Source organism: Aphelocoma coerulescens, chromosome 15 (assembly GCF_041296385.1).
Source record: "Aphelocoma coerulescens isolate FSJ_1873_10779 chromosome 15, UR_Acoe_1.0, whole genome shotgun sequence".
Taxonomy (NCBI): domain Eukaryota; kingdom Metazoa; phylum Chordata; class Aves; order Passeriformes; family Corvidae; genus Aphelocoma; species Aphelocoma coerulescens.
The window spans coordinates 4185723-4206302 of NC_091029.1; the positions used below are offsets into that span (position 1 = coordinate 4185723).

The following is a 20580-nucleotide window of genomic DNA, read 5'->3' on the forward strand; positions in this document are numbered from 1 at the left end:
TCGTACTCTGATTTTTTATTTATTTATTAAATTTTAACCACGCGGGACTGGCACGCAAGGGCAAAATTCCTATTCCCCCTGGAAAAAGGAGCCAACAACCCTTCCTACATCGTTTTCCTGGGGAAAGCTCTTGACATTTAACAGCCCGCTCGGCTGCCTCCGTGGTGCCGGGGGGAGGCAGCACTCAGCTTTTTCCAGGAGGATTTGAAAAGCTGGGAATGTTTCCGCTTGACTCAGCCTGAGCATCCCTGGCTGGGCACAGCGCGCCCTGCCCTGGTGTGGGGCTGGGGGGATCGTGATTCCCTCCCTCCTCCCTGGATTCCTGCAGGAAAAAATCATCTATTTTTGGCAATCCTGCATCCCTGGGAGCGCTTTCCTGCCTCTCGGTCCTGCTGCGGCATTCCTCCCTCCTGGGCTGGATGGGTTGCTCAGCTGTTGCCGTGGCAACGGCGTCTGCACCAAAAGCTCCCGCATTTCCCCCAATTCCGGGTGGGTTTTGTGCTCTCTGGACCCTGTGATGCTGGAGGTGATGCCAAGTGTGGCTCGGATCCAGGATCCCTTCCTGGTAAAGGGAGTGAATGCTCCTTTGGGGTGAATTTAGGGGGTTCTGGGCAATGCCCCCACTGATGCAAATGATGCTGGGGGGCTCGGAGAGAAGGAGTTCCCCTTCTTCCCAAATTAAATCCCCACTGTGTTTAAAATAAAGGAAATCCCATCCCCCCCATCCCTCAGCAGCAGCACTTCCACAAAACCCCCAGGGTGGGGAGATGGGCCATAAATCCGAGAGCAGCCATCTCCATGCCTGACAAAAACAACAGGTTCCTGTCTCAGCTTGCCTATTTCCCCTCAAATTTACAGCTGACAACGTGCCTGAACACAGCAGGGGTGATTTAAACCCAGCTCCGAGCAAAGGGAGAGGGGAACACCTCTATTCCTTGGTTTGGTTTGGTTTAGTTTTTTTTTTTTTAATTTTAAATTCCATCCCAGTTCAGAATAAAGGCAGCGATTTATGGGAGAGGGAAAGCACGGCTTTATTTTAGGGCCGTGACAGCCAAGTGAAAAAGAGCTGTCATTAAGGATGGTAACACATCCCACAGGAAAGGGGTTTGGTGTATTCCAGAGTAATTTCTCCCAGGAAATGAGAGCCAGCCCTGGGTTTGGGGTGGTGGGTAAATCCAGGGAAGCAGCAGTGGGAAGAGGGCAGGTTTGGGATGTGCTGGGTGAGGGCCAGTCCTGCCACGGCTCCCAATGGGGTCTGGGGGTGCTGAATCCCACAGCACAGCAGGGGAACCGGGATAGGGAGAGGTGGGATGGTCGGGAATAGGGTCTGGGGGATGTGGATTTGGGGTCCCAGGGTTGTGGACTGGGGATTCTAGGCTGAGGGTGAGAATCCCAGGGATGTAGATGGGGGTCCGGGGCTGGAGGTTTTGGTCCCAGGGTTTGGGATAAGGGTCCTGGATGAGGGTTGCAGTCCCAAGGCTGGGGATGGGGGTCCGGGGATGGGGGTTGGTGCCCCAGCTCCAAAACCTGCAGCTGTTTCCCACAAGCCCTGACCTACCCTCAAATCCTGATCCCCACTACCGCCCTAATTCCAGATTTCATGGGGGTGGTGCTGGCTCTGCATCCCACTCACCCCATAATTCCGAGGTGCTGAATCCAGTTGCACCCCAATTTCACCGATTTCTGCCCAAAAAGGGCTGCAGACCCCAGCACCGCCAGCCTTGGAGCTGCAGCTCCCACCCAGCCTTTCCCTGGATGCTAATTCCAGTTTGTGCACGTTCCCCTGGAGCTGCCCGTGGTCATTAACCTCCTGCTGCCGTTAATCAAGAGGACTTTGTTAATTAATAGCTAAGGACGTCTCCAGCTGAGCAGCGGCGGGGAGGGACCGAGGTCACTGGGATGCATCCAAGGATCCTTGATTTAATATATTGGAGCTTCCCAGCACCAGGGGGGAAGAGTGCAGCCCCCTCCCCTCCATGACCAAAATATCCAGCGCTGCAAAAAGCCCAAGGAATGCTGACAGGATGCAATCTGGGAGGTTCCAGAGCTGCAGCTCCTGCAGGATTTTGGGAATATGAGAAGAATTGGGGCAATATTGAGCTGCATTTCTTTGCCACTCTGCCAAAAAGGAAAGAAAAACCTGGCTGAGGAGGCTGGAGTTTTCTGAGGAATGTTTTTTTTCCCTGTTTCCATTTTACACACCTATAAAAATGTGCATTTTGAGCGCTCCCTGGGTGATCTGTTTGCTGCCTGTCTCAGCGGGTGACACGGGAACAGAAATCACTGGTACTCCTTGGGGGTGTAAATCCAAAGCTTACAGGGTCCAGCAGGAAAAACTCAGTGGTTTTCCCCTTCTCTTCCCCATCCTCACCCCAAGCCCTGCCAGGATGAGGAGAATCAGGAACAAGAGGGGCTGGAACAGCAGCGCTGGTGCCTGGATGGATGTTGGGGTGGAGCACTTGGAACCCACTGGGACTCTGCTGTCCCTGTTCCCCCAAAACAGCCTGAAGGACCAGGGGGCCTGTGGGGTGCAGGAGGTGATGGGGAACCAGCCCTGCCAGGTGGGATGCAGAGAGATCCCACAGAGAGATCCCACACAGGGACCCAGCACTGGCATTAATAATTCCTCATCCAATCTGGAATAACGGAGCCTTTGCCAGATGTGATCCAAGAGGGAACAGGGCAGCTGACATGGGCTGGGGGCTCAGCCCTGTGTGTGAATGTGGGGGAAATGATGCTCCTTCAGCTGCTTTTTCCCCCCCAAATTCCTCTTTTTTTTTTCCCCCTAAAGAGCCATTTGGTCTTTGCAGGGACAAATACAAGCGGGAATCTCCCAAAGCCCATCCAAGAGGCTCAGATCCCACCTCAGCCACTCAAGCCCCATCCCTCTGCTCCTGAGCTCTTTCCACAATTCCAAATTCTCCACCAGGGATCAGGAATGCACACAGGGAAGCAACTGCTCAGTGAAAAACCCTGGGATCCTTCCTGCTCCACGCACCGATTTGTCTGGAAAACAGAGGTTTTTATTAAATAAGCAAACAGCTACAAAGAGGGACTCAAATATTTGGGAGACTTGGGATTCCCAAGCTGCCATTACAGAGATGATTTAACCCCAGGGTAAGTACCAAGGCACTGCTTTTTATTTTTGGAAAGCCAATCGGAGTAATAACAGATGGGCTTGGGAAAAAACAGCCACCGGAATTAGCGAGGAGCATCCCATATCCAGCACGGACTGGGAGCAATGGGGCAATGGGATGACATCCAGTCCTTGAGACTTCATCCCACTGTTCCCACATCCAGGGCAGGCACAGGGGAGCCCAGGCTGCTCCTGCTGCTCCAAACCCTGAGCCTGAAAAGCCCCGGTGGCTGTTGGCTCCGGGTACATCCCATTCCCACTGTTCCCTAAGCAGATCCTCTGCACATTCTGTGTGTTCCTCTCACCGCCCGGTCTGTCCATCTGTCCCGTCCTTCCCATCTGTCCCATCCCACTCCTAATAGGATCCCAGCAATACCGGGGGAGATGAGAAAGAGGAGCCTCCTCCCACCACCAGAGAGGCCCTGCAGCCTCCTCAGGCACAGCATCTTCCACGGGTATGGATCCTGCATGGGTTTTGGGAAAAAATCTCAGTGCATCGGGGCTGGGAGTAGCCCTGGGCTTGCCCATGGGACGTGGCGTGGTGCAGGGATGGGGCAGTGCTCCCTGGGCAAGCGGCTGGATCCCAACCCCAGGAGACAAAGAGACAATCCAGGTGCCGAGTGTCCCGTCACGCTATGGATGATGCAGATCAAGGTGGAGCAGCGAGGCAGCGCTGGGGCGGACAGGATGTCGGATAATCCGTCTGAAATCCTGAAATCCAGCTCCTGCAGCAGCATCCGCTCTGATCCGCGACGTTACCGGGGCTTTACTTGGTACCTGTGGCTGGCACGATCTGCTGCCTGGAAATAGCTCCCTGCTTTTCCTGGGAGCTGCCTCTCCACATTGTTTTTTCCATATCCTGATTTCCAAGAAAATCTGTAAATGAATATTTCAGCCTTTGTGGGCACCTGGGAGCAGACTCTGAACTGCAAACGTGTCAAACCCTGCACAGAGCTGCCCTGAAATGTCCCCAGGGCCACTGGGAGCTGCCCAAATCCAGCTCCAGGGATTCCTCGCTGTCCTGGGAGTGACACATCGATGAGGGTGACACTGGAGTCGTGGTGATGGAGCCCTAATGGAGAAGGAGTTCCCAAATTAACCAGGCGTGAAATCGGATCGAGGTGGTGGCTCGGTCCCTCCTTCACTGCAGGGATTGGTGTGTGGAGATTCCCAGAGTCTCCCAAGATGGGAGAGAGAAAATCATCCCTTAGAACCGACTGGTCCCACCAGGGAGCAGCTGGCAATGGAGCCAGTCCCCACTGGATGCCGGAGGGGACAGCAGGTCCTCCCAGGAGCTCATTCCCAGCTCATGGACCCGTTCCTGGTCCCAAACATCCAACTGCTCTGCAGGATGCACCGTGTGGAATGTGTCCACCAAAGGGGGGTTAAAAAACACATTTCAAATTGATCTTTCCCTCTTTTTTTCTCCCAGTTTTCCATGCTGGTGACCCTGTGTGTGAGCTCAATCCCCACGCTGGCAGCTGGCCCTGGGTCTGGATCACTTGGAAGGCATTTGAGACTTCCCAGTTCTTTGAGGTGGGATATTCCAACTGCTTGTAAGGACACTTCCCAAAAAAGTCACAAACACCTTGCTCTGGTACCAAAATACCTCAGGACTTGACCATGAGGAGCCACACACAGACACGGGACAGAGGAGTGCCACCAATTTGGCCATGGCAGGGAACACCCATGGCATGGGAGACGCCTTCCCAGACATCCTCCACCCCACCACGGTGCCTCTGGAAACACCAGGAAAACCCTTCCCGAGTCAGGCGATGCAAAGGTTGGACGGGAACGTCCCAAAATGTTGTCTTAGCTTGGTGCAAGGATTTTTGCAATCCCACACAAGATCAAGGGTGGTCGTGTCTTGTCCATACCTTGGGGGTCTTCATCCCCTGCCAGCCCCCAGGCAGCAACACCAGTCAAAAATGGGCTCTAGGACAGTGCTGGACAATGCTTGACCCACACTAGGGCCACCACAGTGGTGGTCACTGTCACAGTGGTGGCCATGGCCAACACCAGGAGACTCTATCCCTCCTGCAGGTTGAGTTTAGACAACTGTTGTCTCCTTCTCAGTCATGGAGGAGATCTTGGAGAAGCTCCTGTGCACGATGCTGGAGTGTCCTGTCTCCTCGCTGAGGGCGTTCACCAGCCTGGAAAGGAGGGTCACCTTGAACTTCTTGAAGTCCTGGCCCATGAAGACGTAGAGGACGGGGTTCATGCAGCTGTTGGAGGCCGCCAGCGCCGTGGTGAGCGGGATGAAGATCTCAAACACAGACCAGGGCACCGTGTCGGGCACCGTCTCCAGCAGGTTCAACAGGTGGTAGGGGCTCCAGCAGAGGAAGAAGGTGACGATGATGGTGACGATGATCTTGAAGGGCTTCTTGGACTTGGCCAGGCGGTTCCGGCGCAGGTTGAAGACGATGGCGACATAGCAGAAGGTGATGATGGTGATGGGGAGGATGTACCCAGCCAGGAACCTGGTGATGTTCACCGTGCGGTGCCTCATCAGAGCCAGCCCTTCGTAGGATTTATTCCTGGAGAGGGAAAAGTTGCTGAAACAAATCACGGAATTGCGGGTCTGCGCCGTGTCCCGGAAGACGAGCGAGGGGCAGCTCATGACGATGCCCACGGTCCAGATGATCACACAAACCCCGTAGGCCAGGTTGGTGGAGCGGTGGTTCTGGGACCACACCGGGAACACCACGGACACGTAGCGGTCGAAGCTGATGGTGGTGAGCAGCAGGACGCTGGTGTACATGTTAAGGATGAGGAGGAAGGAGTTCAGCTTGCACATGACCGTGCCGAAGATCCAGTGGTAGCTCATGGCCGTGTAGGCGATGTTGATGGGCAGGAAGATGTTGAAGAGGAAGTCGGCCACAGCCAGGTTGAGGAACCAGATGGCGTTGACCGACTTCTTCATCTTGAGGGTGATGATAGCGATGACGAGGCCGTTGCCCAGGATGCCCAGCACGCAGGACACGCTGTAGATGATGACGGACAGGATCCGGGTGATGTCCTTGGGGTCGTGGGACGGGTCAGCCCACACGCCACCGCTGTCCTCGTAGGTGTAGTCCGGGTAGTCGCTGTAGTTGTTGAGGCCATCCAAGTAATCGGACAGGTTGGGAAGCGCCATTATCCGTATGAACCCGATCCGTATGATCCCGGTGGCCGGGATCTGCAGCCGGTGATTCTTCCCTGCTGGCCAAACGCTTGGTGTTAATCACAGTGAGGAGAGCGGGAGGGACAATGGCCCCCCAACACGTGTGGGAATTGGGGACAGGGAGCGAAGGGACAAAGCACACAGGTGTGGGGGATCCCGTGAGAACCCCACTGCTGGTCCCAAATAAGATGCTCCCGCAGCTCCTCCCTGATTTCCACCCCCATCCGTGAGACATCAGGACGTGATTCAGTCCTTCAGTTCCACCAGGATGTGGCTGCAGCCTCATCCTGCAAAAAACGTTGATTACCCGCCTACTTCCAGGGAAAAAAACGGGATAATGCTCATCAACACCTCATCAACAGCCCCGAAACCTCCAATCTGCAACATATTATGGCTCTTCTCTTTTTTTTTGTCCTGAATCGGACTGAAAACCCAAAGGGAAGCTTCCCCACACACCCCACTGACACCAGGCACCCTCTCACCTCTCTCCTCTCCGTTGAGATGGGGGACAGGTGACAGTTCAGTGTCCCAGGGCACAACGGCAGCTCCCTCCACACCGGCCTAAGGCACGAGCTGTAACATTGAAGCCAGGATCAAAGAAAGGCCACTCGCCCCCAGATGTGGGGTTAAGGGAGGAAACCCATTCAGGGTGCGGCCACACTTAACCCCGTGCAGCCTCCCTCAGCAGGCTGCGCTGGCCTGGGGACCCTCCTCACCACCAGTCTGGGGAAGGTGGGGTCCTGCCATGATCCCAGCATCTTTTGGGATAACCCAGGGCAGAAATCCCGTGTTGTACTCTCTGTACGAGCACCCAACACCAGCAGCATCCATAGGTGCACACAAAAATCGAACCATCAGCCACAGGTTACTATAAATAATTAAAGCTACAAATGAGGTGCAGTATCAGTTTTACACCCTGGACTCTCCCAGGGTTATTTGCCCGATTCATTTGGTGCCCTGGGTGTTTGAAAATGAGAATTGTGGTAACCAACAACATTTGCCACCACCAGATTCCAGCCTTCATTCAGTAGGTTCAACCTGTCCCCTGGGAATGTGGGTCAGGGGGGGTTAAAACCCAAATCCCCCAAAGCCTGAGCGAGCCCTGGCACGAGGAGCAAGAGCCCCAGCATGGAGCATCCCACCCGGACGTGTCCTCACAGGAGGGACGTGGCTCTGCCCACCCAGGGACCCTCCCTGTTCCTGAGGCATTTCACCCCAAAGGTCTCTGAGCGTCACCCTCCCGCCAACCCTGCTTTGAAATTCCCATGGTGTTTTTGTTGGAAGCTATTGTTTCTCCCTGGGCTTTTCCTGCTGTTCCTTCCTGCCATTGCTGCTGCAGAGTCCCCGGCCAGGGGTGAAATCCCAACCTGTCACCTCCCCCTGGCCGAGCTCCGGGGGACGATAAGCGGCCAGAACAAATGAGGTTTGAGTGTAAAGCTTGGGAATGAGCTGGAGCTGGGAAGAGGCCTTGTCCCAGGAAAACCTCAATGGCCAAAGAGATGAATTAAAGTCAATGATCTGGTGGAAGGAACAGAATCAGCAGAACTGACTCTCACAATGACATTAATGACAATTAATGAATCGTTGCTTTATGGAACAGGGACTTTCAGGTCATCCCCTTTCCAAAGGCAGAGCCCCAGAAGGGTGGAAGAGCCCAGAACCCCATGTCCATCCCGCCCCACCCCATTGCCTCACATCCCATCCCACTTCATTGCATCCCATCCCACCACACCCCATTGCATCATATCCCATCCCATCCCATCCCATCCCATCCCATCCCATCCCATCCCATCCCATCCCATCCCATCCCATCCCATCCCATCCCATCCCATCATCCAGAGCCCCAAAGCTCCCTGGACCTGCTCTACAACCCCCATGTCCACCGTGGTGTCATCCACGGAACAAGTGAGGCACCCCCAGGGCTGGACCTCCACCCCTCAGCACCACGGGGTCACTCAGACCCCACATTCAGCCCCTGCTCTGGGGGGACAGGAGAAATTCCCACTCCTCTTCCCACTGTGCCCACTTCCACGTTTTTAATGGAAAATTCTCCCCTTGTTATTATTTCCAATTGCTGGGCCTGGCGACTTTCAGCTCATTCCAAAGCTCTGTTTACTGGATTATTGATTTGAATTCTCTGTTAATTTTGCTCTGCCAGGTTGGGCAGGGATTGGCCTCTGTTCCCAGTTGGGATGAGGAAGGCAGAGAGCAACGGGAACACCAGGAATCTGCTTCCCCGTGGGATTTGGCAGAGGATGGGTTTGTTTCCAGGGCTCGTGAGGAGCAATCCCAAACTCCACAGGAGCAGCAGGCAGCTGCCAATCCCACCATGAACATTCCAGATGGGCAGCAAGAGCTCAGATCTGCTGGAAAATCATCCAACAAACTCCCACCTGCCTCCCCAAAATCCTCCCAAAAATGGAGAGTTTCAGGGGCAGCTGCATGAAACCTCCTCATTTCTCACAGGAAAAAAAACCCCTCCAAAGTCTGGGAGGGAAAAAAAAGCACCACATAATACTGAGCGTGTTCACTGGTCCTCTCCGGCCTGAAAATTCCCGGCTCGAGCCAAAACCACTGCTCTCCCTTCAATCTATTCATCTTTGTCCTCCTACCTCAACAAAAATGAGCTCAGGATTTACCCAAAATAGCCTTTTCTCCATCATTCCCGCAGCTGTGTTTGTCTTGGTACCCAGGGAAGGCCGGGTGGGATTCCCGACGGGCGGCCCGCGCACCGGCAGCATCCCGGCACATACCGGGGGAGGATGAGGTCAGGGATGTTGTTCTTGGGAAGGCAACAGGAAACCGAGAGAACAGCAAAAAAATGTTCAAATCCAGCTTTTTCTGGGCGAAAAACTCTGTCCCGGCCGAGGCAGACGGGCGGGGGACGGATGTGAGCGGGGAAACGCGGCGGGATGCGCGTCCCAGGGACACGGGGAGGGCAGGGGATGCTCGGGCCGCTGGCAGCGGATTCCAGCGGGCAGGGCGGTGCCAGAGCCCTGCTCCAGGAGTTCATAGGGATGGGCAGGCTGCCAGCACCGCCTCCCGCCCGCCCAGCGCCCGCGGGGCCCGGCTTTTACTGGAGGCACTGGGACAGGTTGAGGAGAACTGATAGAACCTAATCAAATCAAATCAAATCAAATCAAATCAAATCAAATTAAATCAAACCAGCAGAGCAGCTTTGGAGCACATCAGATCCTGCCTGCGCTGTCAAAGGGCATCACGCTTTGATCCTCAACATGAAATGAATCCGGGCTGGGACCTGCCGGGGCTGGGTCTGACGCGCTGGGGAAACTGGGAGAGCCCTTGGGTTAGTGCTTGTCCCCCCTTCACGGGACACCCCGGACACGACAAACAAATCCCCTCGGAGCAGCCGGGTCCCTCCCCGGCAGCTGCTCTGCCTTCTCCTCCTTGGAGCACTTCCCTTCCCTCTTTCCATCCGCGGTTTCCGAGCTCCCAGCGCACCCCAAACCCCAACCCACTTCCTCCGGGAGTGGGAGGCGTGGGCAGCTGCCCCCGCAGCTCCGGCACGGCTTCCCGGGAGAGGGGAATTGCCAGCAGATGTTTGGAGCTGGGAGCTTTGGGAAGGGCACTGGGTAAAACGGGATCTCCACGCCCCTCTGGACCTGCTAGCACCAGACCCCACTGAGCTCTGCCACAGTCCTGGATGTCCCTGGAGGGCAGAGATGTCTCTGGGGACACGTGGCAGGTGCTGGTCCCAGTTTTGTGGGGGTTCATAGCTCTGGCTGAGCTCAAGTCCCACCCTGCAGGCTGGATCCTGGGCATCCCATGGGATTCCATGGGCCAGATCTCATGCTCTAGGGAAGACAGGTGCAAACCCCATCCCAAGCTGGCACCCGAGGCCACCCCATCCATCCCTCTGGCACCCACTGGGTATTTCCAGCCCAGGGTTACATAGGAGGGACATTCCTGCCAGGATCTGGCTCCCAGGAATTGCCCGTGCTCAGGAGAGCAAGGAACCAAATGGGAAAACAGCTCTGGGTACCCAGCTCCAATTCCCCCTTCCTTTAGCCAGTGGTTGCCATGGCAACAGCTGCCACAGGAATGATGCACCTCAGCATCCCACTCCCCACCGGGATACCCGGAATGGTCCCTCATCCCTCGGTGTAAATCGACCACCAGTCCATCAAAAAGGGGTTTAGACCTCAAACCCCAAGCTCCAGCCTGCCCAAAAGCTGCTCCTGGCAGTGATTCCAACCCTGCCACCACCTCTGACCCCTCTGTCCCACTCCAACAGGCTGGGAAGGGGCAGGGATATGGGATGCCATGGGAGCAGCAGGAGCAGGCTGAGAACAGGCTCCTGCCAGTGAGGATCTGGGCTGGAAGTTCTCCCAAACTCCCCCCCAGCAGCTGGAGACCCCCAGGGCAAAGAGAGGGGCTCAGCCACAGGGGAAACTGAGGCACGGAGCTCTGCTCCAAGAGCAGTGGGAAGCTTGATCCCTACCTGCATCCATTCAGACACATCCCAGTTGTCCATCAGGGATCCGGGACCCCCGCACCCGGCAGCCTCTGGCATTCCCAGCATCCCGGCTGAGGCTGCGCACCCCGCCCGTGTGAACGGCACAGGAAAAAGGGAATAGCTGGAAAAGGCAGCCTTAAAAAAAGCTGCTGTGCCCAGGGTGGGACAGAAAAACATGAGTCAGTGTTTATCTGGGCACAGCCGGCCGGGCTGTGCGGGACGGGTCGGGTTAGGATGGGATGGATCCCATGGATCCTCCTGGCCACAGAGTGGGGTCACCCCCATGGGGAACGCGCCCCAGTCCAGCCAGAAAGTGGGGTTTAACCTCAAAATTTGGGTCGTGAAAGGCCCCTCCCAGGGTGAAACTCTGGCAGAGGAACACAGCCTTCCCTGGTACAAAGTGTTGAAAGAGCCACCTCGTTCATAAAATCCTGGCCTTTTGCTCCATCTGTTCTGTTCTTGGGAAGGTTGGAGGATTGAAGGGGAAAACTTTGGGCGTTTGTACCTACACAGGCAAAGATTTTCTCTAAAAAAGGGCAGTTTGTGCTTCTGAGCTGCTTAAAACCACTCGACTTCCAAGATAATAAAAATTCTTTCATCTCCTCTGCTCTCTTCTTTTTCTAATAATCCGAGGTTTTCTCCTGGCACTTCTCAAGCAATAAAAAACCCAATAAAACTCCCTTTTCTGGAGCATCCTCCCTGCTACATCCCAGCAGTCGGGTGAGGGTGTCCCTAACCATGACTTGGGTTTCATCAGGGCACAAAGCCCTGGGGACATCACTCGGGATTTGGGATGTACAAAGGGAAAGAAACCCAGAAAAACCAGAAATAGGGCTGCGGGAAGGACGTGACCCTGCAGGGGATGTGGCATGGCCGGGGAGAGCGGACTCAGCCACCCCCCCCCGAGCGAGGAAGTCACCCCGGATCCGCGGGAGCATCCTCCCAGCTGTGCTCGGCGGCCCCAGCTGAATGCTGATCAGCACGGCAAAGAAAAGCCACCCTGTTCTCCCTGTCCCCAGGCAGGGGACACTGCCACACTGTCAGGACATCAGCCCCCCCAAAGTCACAGCCAGCTCCTCTCCCTTCCGTGCTGTTTCCTCACCCCGCAGGCTGCAAAGCCCAGCTCTGAAAGGGGTGGGGGGTTTAGGGGAAATTAGAGGGTTTGGGGTGAAGGACAGCGGGGATGCCAGTGGTCCCAAACTCACTTTTATAACAACAGGGGAGGAAAAAACCTCAAGTGGTTGCAAACCTCCAGCAAACCCCTCCTCCCACATCCCTATAAAAAAATCTAAATTAATAAATATACATAAATCCAGAGGGGTTTTACCTGAGCTGGATAAATCCCCACGGAATTTTCAGCATTTAGAGGCTGGATCAGACATCTCTGCTTGTCCTACAGCCCCATTAGGGCTGGCATGGGAATGGCCCTGGGCTTGTGGCTTTGGCATCCAGCTGGTACTGACACGGATACTGCCGGCGTTTCTCATCCCAAGCAGACACACATGGGATGGGAGGATGAGGAAAATAAACGCAGCCCGTGGAAGAAACCAGCTGCTGGAGTCAGCAGAGCTCAGGGGGAAGGGGGAGAATGTGGAACTTGCAGAGAGTTCAGCTGGACACAGAAGGGGATGTGGCAGGAGTGACGTGCCCCATCCACCACAGCTCCTGTGCTGCCCACAGTGGCTTGGGAATCTCCTGGGAGCCCTTGGGAAGGGTTTGGGGATCCCTCGCTGTGAGCACAGCCAAAGGGTCCTCTCGGGCTCTTCCACCCTGGCTGCCCCTCATCCCTCCTTCTCCAGGACCCCCCAAATCCATGCCCCGCTCCTGGGATGCTCCTGGCCTTGCACACGCAGGAGAGGGGAAACCCAAAGCCATTCCTGGGGTGCAGGAAGGTGCCAGGTCCTGCCCATTCCCAGCTGTTCATCCAGCAGCGCGTTCCCAGTGAGGAAATCGGCCTGTCCTGGTTTGCACTGGGACTCCAAAGAGGAGACCACCAGCCAAGGGCCATCCTGACCTCCACCCTGTACCTGCCAGGACCTGGAAATTACCGGTGGCGTCCATGGTGCAGCCGGTGATCCGGCACGAGCTGAGCCTGGATGGACACAAATCCCTGCCCTGAGCCTGGATGGACACAAAAATCCCTGCCCTGAGCTGGGACAGCCCATCCAGAGGGAGATGGACAATACCTGGGGCAAAAGCTTCACCATGCTGGGACAGAGCTTCACCTGCCAGCAGAGCCCCCACCTGCTCTCTGTCACCAAGATCCACGAGTTTTCCAGCTCTCGGCTTCAAGGGACAAATCCCAGTTTCCTCAGAGCTGGAAAACCACCACCCAGCTGTGATCAGGGGACAGGGGGTGATGCCGGCAGGGAGCTCACGGCCACCACGTCCCATCAGGTGGGGACATTGACCCCGTCCCATGTGGACGAGCTCCCGTGAGAGCCGAAAAAGAGGAATCAGAGCCACTGCCAGCTTTGCACAATTCTGTGTCGCAACATCCCTGAGCTGAACCGGGGCTGGAAAAGTGCTGATGTGCCGGCTCGTGGGGCTGCTCCAGGGAAAGGAGAAGCCCCAAAAAGCCCCGATGTGTGAAGCAGGCAGGGATGTGCCAATCCTCCTGTGGAGCCAGGCTGGGTGGCTCGTGACCGGCTCCCTGACGTCCCACTCTTCCCACAGGCTCGCAGGACTCCTGGGATGGGGTGGGAGCTCCAGGATATCTTGTGGCACCTGTGGCAGGTCCCCAGCAGGGTGCAGAGGAGCAGTGCCCCAGGACAGCGGGAAATGCAGCCCAGAATTATAAAATCCATGAGAAACACGGCTGGAGAGGGGCACGGGCTGGATCTGTCCCGTCGCTCTGCCAGCAGGTCCTGTCCCATCTGCTCCCGCAGTAACACCGCCAGCACTCCCAGTGACACTCCCCAGTGCTCCCAGTATCCCCCACCAAGCCTTGCAGTGACCTTTCCCAGTACCTCGCGTGGTGCCAACGCTCTCCCGCTGCTCCGTGTTGGGCAGGACGAGCTCGGGGTGCCCGGGGTGCCAGCGGGATCCCATTCCCAGGCGGATCCCGGCGCGCCGGGACCAGGCACAGGCACGGTGCCGCTCGCCGCCGGTTTTAAGGGAGCGGGGAGGGAGTTGCATCCATCACCAAAGGTTTTCTTGGCAGCGCGATGCTCGGCGAGCAACAGCTGGGAGAGGGTGTGACTCCGGGAGCTGGGAACGCTGGCCTGGATCACAAGCCAGAGTGAGGAAGCAGCGAGCTGCTTCCCAAGGGGCCTCCTTTCCTGTGCCGTCCCCTCGGCCCGGAGCACCCCGCCCCACGGAGGGATAACGGAGCCCAGAGCGCTCCGCAGGGATGCTGCTCCAACCGGGAGCCCAAGGGGAGAGGCAGGTGGCTGCCAGCCCCCCTCCCCCGGCTGTGCTGTCCCCACCCTGGGTCAACCGCTGTCCTCTGCTCCCCCCACCGCCCCCAACTCCTTCCAAGACGTTGAGTCACTTCCCTTCGGCAAAATCTGGCTCCCAAACGCCGCTCCTGCTGCTCAGGGGCTGCTTCTCCCGATGGATTTCATTAGCACCAGGATGCTGCAGCTGCTTCCAGGCAGCCCCCCCAGCCCGCAGAGGCTCTGTGGTGGCAGCTCTGTCACCCCCGGCCCCTTTAACACCTCCGAGAAAAGTTCTTTGGGGGGCACAGAGGAGCTGGGAGAGGCTCCGGGGTCCCCCGGGTAGGAGGGATGGGAAAGGCTGAATGAAGGGATGGGATTCAGGCGGACAAACAAGAGGTTTTTGGGGCAGCCCCCCCAGTTTGGAAGCACTGAGCGGCGCAGCCCCCACCCACACAGAGCAGGAGGTTTGGATAACCCCCAGCTTGATGTGGCACCGGGAAAATTCCTTCCCTCCCCACGCAGCTCCCAAGCCTCAGCCATCCCAGTCCCAGCATTCATCCCAGCGGGATAAGAGCCAGTGCAGGGGTTGGGAGTGAAGGCAACACAAGGAAACACAAGGAAATCTGGCAGTGATGCCCCCTGACCCTCCTCCAGCCTGGAAAAGGAGCAGAAGTTGCCCCATTGGGACATCCCAGCATCAGCTCAAGCAACACTACCCTGGGTTTGCCACCAGCCATGCCAACCCTCTCCCCAGCAGAGAGGAAGCTCATCTATTATAGGAGATTAATTGAAGTTAATTAATCACCCTCAGCTGTAAAGACAGGCCCAAAAGCATCCTGAATCCAGCCAGCAAGGGAGAAAACCAACCACAAACCGATGGGATTTCCTTTGGTGTGTCTGGAGTTAAACGGTGCCACCAAGAGATGCTCAGCCCAGGCAGTTCTGGGTGGCACCAGCCACGTGCTGGCACCTGGGGGCTTCCCAAAACCACTCCAGGGCCTGGTGGGGCTGGGAATTCTCAGCCAAGGGCTGACCTCGGGACATCGTTCCGGAGCAACGACCGAAATCCCGGCAGCTCCGAGGGGTCCGGAGCCGAGACCCGGCACAATCCCAGTGTTCCCAGGAAGGCCGAGCTCTGCAGCCCCACAGAAGCAGCCCATCCCTCGGCACTGCCTCCTTTCCCAGGCACCTGCCACTGCCCCGTGTCCAGGCAGGATGCAGGATCCTGCTCTCACACCGATCCCTGTGTTTAGCAAGATGAAGGGAAAACACGCTGACTTTGGGATACGATTTCCCATTCCGAGTGTTTGTGGGTTGGGGTTTCCCTCCCTCAGCAAAGCCCTGCCGGCAGCAGCGCCTGCGGAAGGACAAATCCCTATTCCCGGGGCTGGAGACGGAGCGGGATCGCTGCAGGAGCAGCCGTCGGGAACAGCAATCCCAGCCTTTGGCAGCTGCCATGTCCTTGGCAAGCGCCGAGTGCCACCCACACCGAGCAAAGCAATTAAAACTCTAAATTGATTTGGGCTGATTAAACGCCCTGCAGCAGCTCCCTGTCGAGCCGGGATGCGCGGCCGGAGCCCGGCAGGTCCGACCCCTCCGGCTCTCGCCCTCCTTCTCCCCCCCACAGGCGCTGGGAACCCGCCTGACTCATCCCGAAACAGATGTCACAGCTAATGGGGAAGAAATTGGAGGAAGGTTTCCCTCTCCGGGGGAGCTTTCTCCGACATCCAGCAGCACTTTCCCTCGCCCCCGGCAGAGCTGTGGGGACAAATGGGAATGGCTGGGAAAGGAGCTACGAGGACGAGACAAGAGGCTCCCAAATGCACATCCCAGCTCCAAATCCCGAGGTTCAGGGCTGGGTTTATGCCCATGGATAACTCTGCCCTGCCTTTCCCACAGGGAGCTCATCCCTGGCTCCTGGCTCCACACCCGCTGCGGTCCCGAGCTCCGGATCCCGCCACTGCCTCCCGATCCAAGTGGAAATGCAAACTCCCTGCACAAATAGCGAAGCCACAGACAGGATGTTCGAGAGACGGCTCCCGTTCCCTTTTTTCGCTGATTTGATACAACCACGGAGAAAAAAAAAAAACAAACAGTCCCAACCTTGTGCAACTCGAATTATAAATAGCCCCGGGAAGGCGGCAGGGCTGGGACGGGGCGGCCAAACCCCGCTGTGCTCCCAAGGCTGGCACCGTATCCCGCTGCATCCCACCCCTGGGATGGGCAGGTCAGGGCATCTCCGTATGGTTCAGCCTCCAAACACCCTCCCAGCACCTTCCCCACCTCTGTTTGGCTCCAATCTTGCATCATTTCCCCCATTTTTCCATGTGCTTCCCACAGAGCTATGCCGGGGACTGAATCCAAGCGATGCACGCCCACGGGCCAAGGGACAATTCCCAGTTCTCGGCTCCCAAACCCCACCCTTGGCAGAGCAGGATTGATGGGAACATTCCCAGGGCACAGCTGGGCCCTGCTCCATGGATTCCCCCACCCATGGCATCACCCACCCATTCCCATGCCCACCCTGCAGTGACAGCTCCCCCTGGCAATGATGGCAGTGCCACATCGGGAGATTTATCGGTGATTTCCGATTCCTGCCGGAGCTGCCAAGGGCCACTGACAGCTCCTGGAGCAGGGATGAGGAATTGCCAGGCATGGACACTTCGTCCTTGCCTTGGAGCTCCTCAGCAGGTGACAGACAGGGATGTCACCTGCCCAGGGATTTATGAGCAGAGGTGGCATCAAATCGTGGAATGGTTGGGGTTGGAAAAGACCTTAAATTCATCCCATTCCTTTACCTGCCATGGATAGGGACACCTTCCATAGACCAGGTTGCTCCAAGGGCCAAGTCCAACCTGACCTTGGAATAAGAAATTCCATTAATAAAACCCCTACAGGGCTCCAGGTTTGGATGCGGAGCATCCCACTGGAAAACGGGAGCTGCTGACAGGTTTCAATTCCTTGCTCATCTTTCAGCCTGAACTCTTTCAGTATCATCCTAAAATCCTCTGGATGTGCTTTTCCTGCTGCTGGTGTGCTGAGTGAAGACACCAAACACGGATAGAGGGGAGGATTCCTGAAGTCTTCCAGCAAAAATCAGTGGGATCTGGCTGATAAAACCCCTCAGGAAACTCCCAGTTCTTTAAGGCACCAGCTGGATTTGTCTTAATAACAAGGACTTAATAACAATAGATTCCTTCTAATTCTCAAACATCCATAAGGAAACCTGCTTTATTTATGATTTTTTAATAAATAAAGCCAGTTTTCCTTGCAATCAATATCTGGGAACTCACCATTCCACGGAGCAGAGCTTTGCAGGGACAAGTGTTTTGGAAGGTGACTTTGCCAATGGCCCCATCCTGCTTCCCATCACTGGGATGAGCGCAGGGATTGCCCAGCTCCAGGCTGGGAAGCGGCTCCTTGCGGGAAGGCTCAGCATTCCCGCCAGCTCCAAGCAATCCATGCCTTTTTCGGGGTTTTTTGGCCATGGGATGGCTTTGGTGCAGGTTCCCTGGGCTCCAGTTTGCCTGGAATTTATAAAAATAACAGCAAAATATGATTTATTCCTGAGCCTTTGCCAGGCTAGGACTATTTCTGGAATGAGGGAGTTGCTCAGTGGTGCCAGGGTAGATGTGGGGGTACCTGTGTCCTCACTGGGGTCCCCCACAGCATCTTCCTGGGATGGATCTGGATCATTGATCCCAATATTCAGAGCTCAGCCCTGTGCTGGATCCAATCCTTTCCCATTCCCAAAATACAGCTGTTATCTAAGAATTATTGACATAGATCCAGAAATGCAGGGATCTGTCCAGAGGGTGCTGTTGATGGAAGCCAGATCCAGAATTTGTCTTGGAAAGCAAAAACAGCCGAGCCCAAAGGGAGCGAAAGCTGTGCCATGGAGAAACGGGAACATTCTGTGTCACAATACACGGGATTAATGCTCTGGCTCAGATGGAAAATTTATCCTAAGGATTCAATTAAGGTTCCTCACAGCCTGATTTAACCTGGCTGGAATTGGGGGATCCATAAAACTGCATGGCAGGGAGAGGCAGGAGCATCCCTGTCCATGAGGGGTTTGGGGAAATCTGGGAGTGGGACAGGATGGCTGCAAGCAGCTGGACCCCAGCACTCCCAGAGCACCAGCACGAGAAAATCATGGATTTTTAATTCATGGATTAAAGAAGAATCTCAGTTTTGTTCCCAGGAGCGCAGCTCACCTGCAGGTGGGGTCTTGGGATGTGCCAGGGTAGGATCAGGATGCACTCCAGGGCCAGGGCTGGCACACAACACGTTCCTCAATGACCAACCAGAGATCACTGGAGTTTATCCAGGAGTGATGGATGCACCAGCTCCCAGCCACACTGGTGACACGATGGGGACATTCCAGCTCCCAGCTCCAGCTGGAAGGAGCCCAGCATTCCTCCCATCCAGCCCCACCAGCAGCTCTCTCCATGTAAGAACCCAGCATCAAGAGAACACCCAGCTCTGAGTTTACAGAAGCAAAACCCTCTGTTCATTTCCCCTCTGGGAGGGGTTGGTACCCTTTGGAAGATCTCAATCCTGCCTGGACACATCAAATCTCCATCAATTCCAAAGGGGATTCATGGCTCCCACCTGGGACTGGCACAGTCCCTCACTCCTGCCACTTCTGTCCCTGTTTAATGTTCACCCACCGTGGAATCCACCAGGTGGGAAATCTCCGGGTTTATGGTCGGAGATTCATTTATGATAAATTAATTCCATGGCAGAGAGGGAAAACCCCTGGCATGGGTGAGGATGGAGCCTCTGGCAGGGATTGGCAGCTCCAGCACTTCCCATTTTCCTCCAGTCCTTGCTTCATGTAACTCTAATGAATTCCTGATTTTTATTCCCTAAACGGTGCAGAGGGAATCCCTGTTATCCATGGCCTGGAGTGCATGGAGAAAATCCCCAGCACTGTTCCTGGCTGATGGAATATGGAGCTCACATCCAGCTGCTCAAAGGAGGATTCAGTCATTGGAAAAACCTTATAAATCAATAGGGATAAATTGAAAATTCCAGCAGGACTCCACATAATTCATCCACTCTCCTATAAGACTTTTGGGGGAAAAAACAGGTTGGGAAAAGGGAATTTGGGATACCTTGGCTGGATGCAGCTTCCCTGGCACATCTGGCTGGGGAGAAGATGTCCGAGGAATTAATTCTTTATGGAGATCATTGGAATGTCAGGAGACCTCTGATTTATCCCCGGCCTTCAAGTGCAGGAATTAATTCTGGCCACGGAATTCTGGCTGCTTCCAACGCCAGCAGAAGCTGCCTTCAAGGAGCAATGATGGGGCCATAATTCCCAAGGGAAAGCTGAAGCATTTCCCTGGATATCCCACCTGGAATGTGGATGCACCAGGGCAGCCATCACTCCCAGCCTGGCATCTTCCCAACCTGGCAAATCCCCGGCACTGCCGGTGAGGAGCTCCTGCAAAACAATTTCCCTGTGGAAAACAGGGAGCTAATGGGATTGAGGGGAAGAGGAATGAGAGGTTGGATGTAAACAGACCCAATTAGTGGATGGGACAATTAAGAGAGAGGTGGTGGGATACTGGAGATCCCAAATCCCTGGCTCCCACGGCATCCCGGGAGCGGGCGCTCCTTGCTCGGAGGATCCCACGCGCTCCTCTCCCATCATTGCTCCTGGAAAATTCCACCGTGAAGGATTTAAACGAGTCATTTATCAATTAAATGTGCCGCTCTGGCAAATTAAAAGCTGTCCTCTTGTTTAATTAATAGGGCAGCTTTAAATCTGACAAATTAGGGAGCCTCTTGATGAGCTAATTTGTTAATTAATGGAAGCCTGGAGGCTCTTCCCTCATTAGATGTTGGCACATCCTTGAATCCAAAGCGCAGCTCCTCCTTCAGGACCCCTGGGCTCTGACTGGGAGCAGCCCTGGCAGTGAGTTTGCAATGGGAGAGCTCCTGGCATGGCCCTGGCTTCCCGGGATTCATGGCAGCAGCACATTCCCCCTCCCTTTCCCTTTCCTTCGGGAACATTTACGTCCCTTGTCGAGGAAAAGCACGAGATCCTGCGGCCAAGCCGCTGCCAAACGGAGCCCAAAGCTGCTCCAGGATGGAAAGAGGGAAAGAAATTGATAAAAAATGGGAAGAAAAACTTTTGGCCCTGTCCAAGGATCTGTGTGGGGTGGGAATCAGCTCTGTGGGTGGAGGATCTGGAGCTCATCCCGGCAGATCTGATGGTGTCCCTGGACACTCAGCAGTGCCACCAACACCCGGATCGCTCCTGCAGGGAAAGTGAATCCCCCAGCTATATCCAGGCTCATGGATCAGCCCTTTCCCCCATCCCAGATGGCCACAGCCACCCCCAGCAGCCCGGACCCAGTGCTTCCAGTACAAACCAGTACCAGGATGGTGCTGAGGCCAGGTGGGCTCCAGG

The 20580-nt window shown here is 55.7% G+C and overlaps 1 protein-coding gene across 7 annotated transcripts; it reads right to left on the reverse strand.

Moving 5' to 3' along the window:
- Positions 1 to 3012: 3012 nt before the first annotated feature.
- On the reverse strand, positions 3013 to 20580 carry CMKLR1 (chemerin chemokine-like receptor 1). 7 transcript variants are annotated; one of them, XM_069031053.1, is made up of 4 exons: positions 20549 to 20580; positions 9499 to 9590; positions 6782 to 6872; positions 3013 to 6334 (listed from the first exon to the last, which is right to left on the reverse strand). In XM_069031053.1, the coding sequence occupies exon 4, from the start codon at positions 6270 to 6272 to the stop codon at positions 5187 to 5189; it is 1086 nt and encodes a 361-aa protein (XP_068887154.1). In that variant the 5' UTR covers positions 6273 to 6334; positions 6782 to 6872; positions 9499 to 9590; positions 20549 to 20580; the 3' UTR covers positions 3013 to 5186. The 7 variants fall into 7 exon arrangements, with proteins under 7 accessions (XP_068887154.1, XP_068887153.1, XP_068887151.1 ...); XM_069031052.1 differs by lacking the exon at positions 20549 to 20580 and adding an exon at positions 13746 to 14025; XM_069031050.1 differs by lacking the exon at positions 20549 to 20580 and adding an exon at positions 12104 to 12490 and having other exon boundaries at positions 9499 to 10922.

Bases quoted from the DNA above. Each gene is read 5' to 3' on its own strand.
- CMKLR1 (XM_069031053.1), bottom strand. From the start codon at position 6,272: ATGGCGCTTCCCAACCTGTCCGATTACTTGGATGGCCTCAACAACTAC.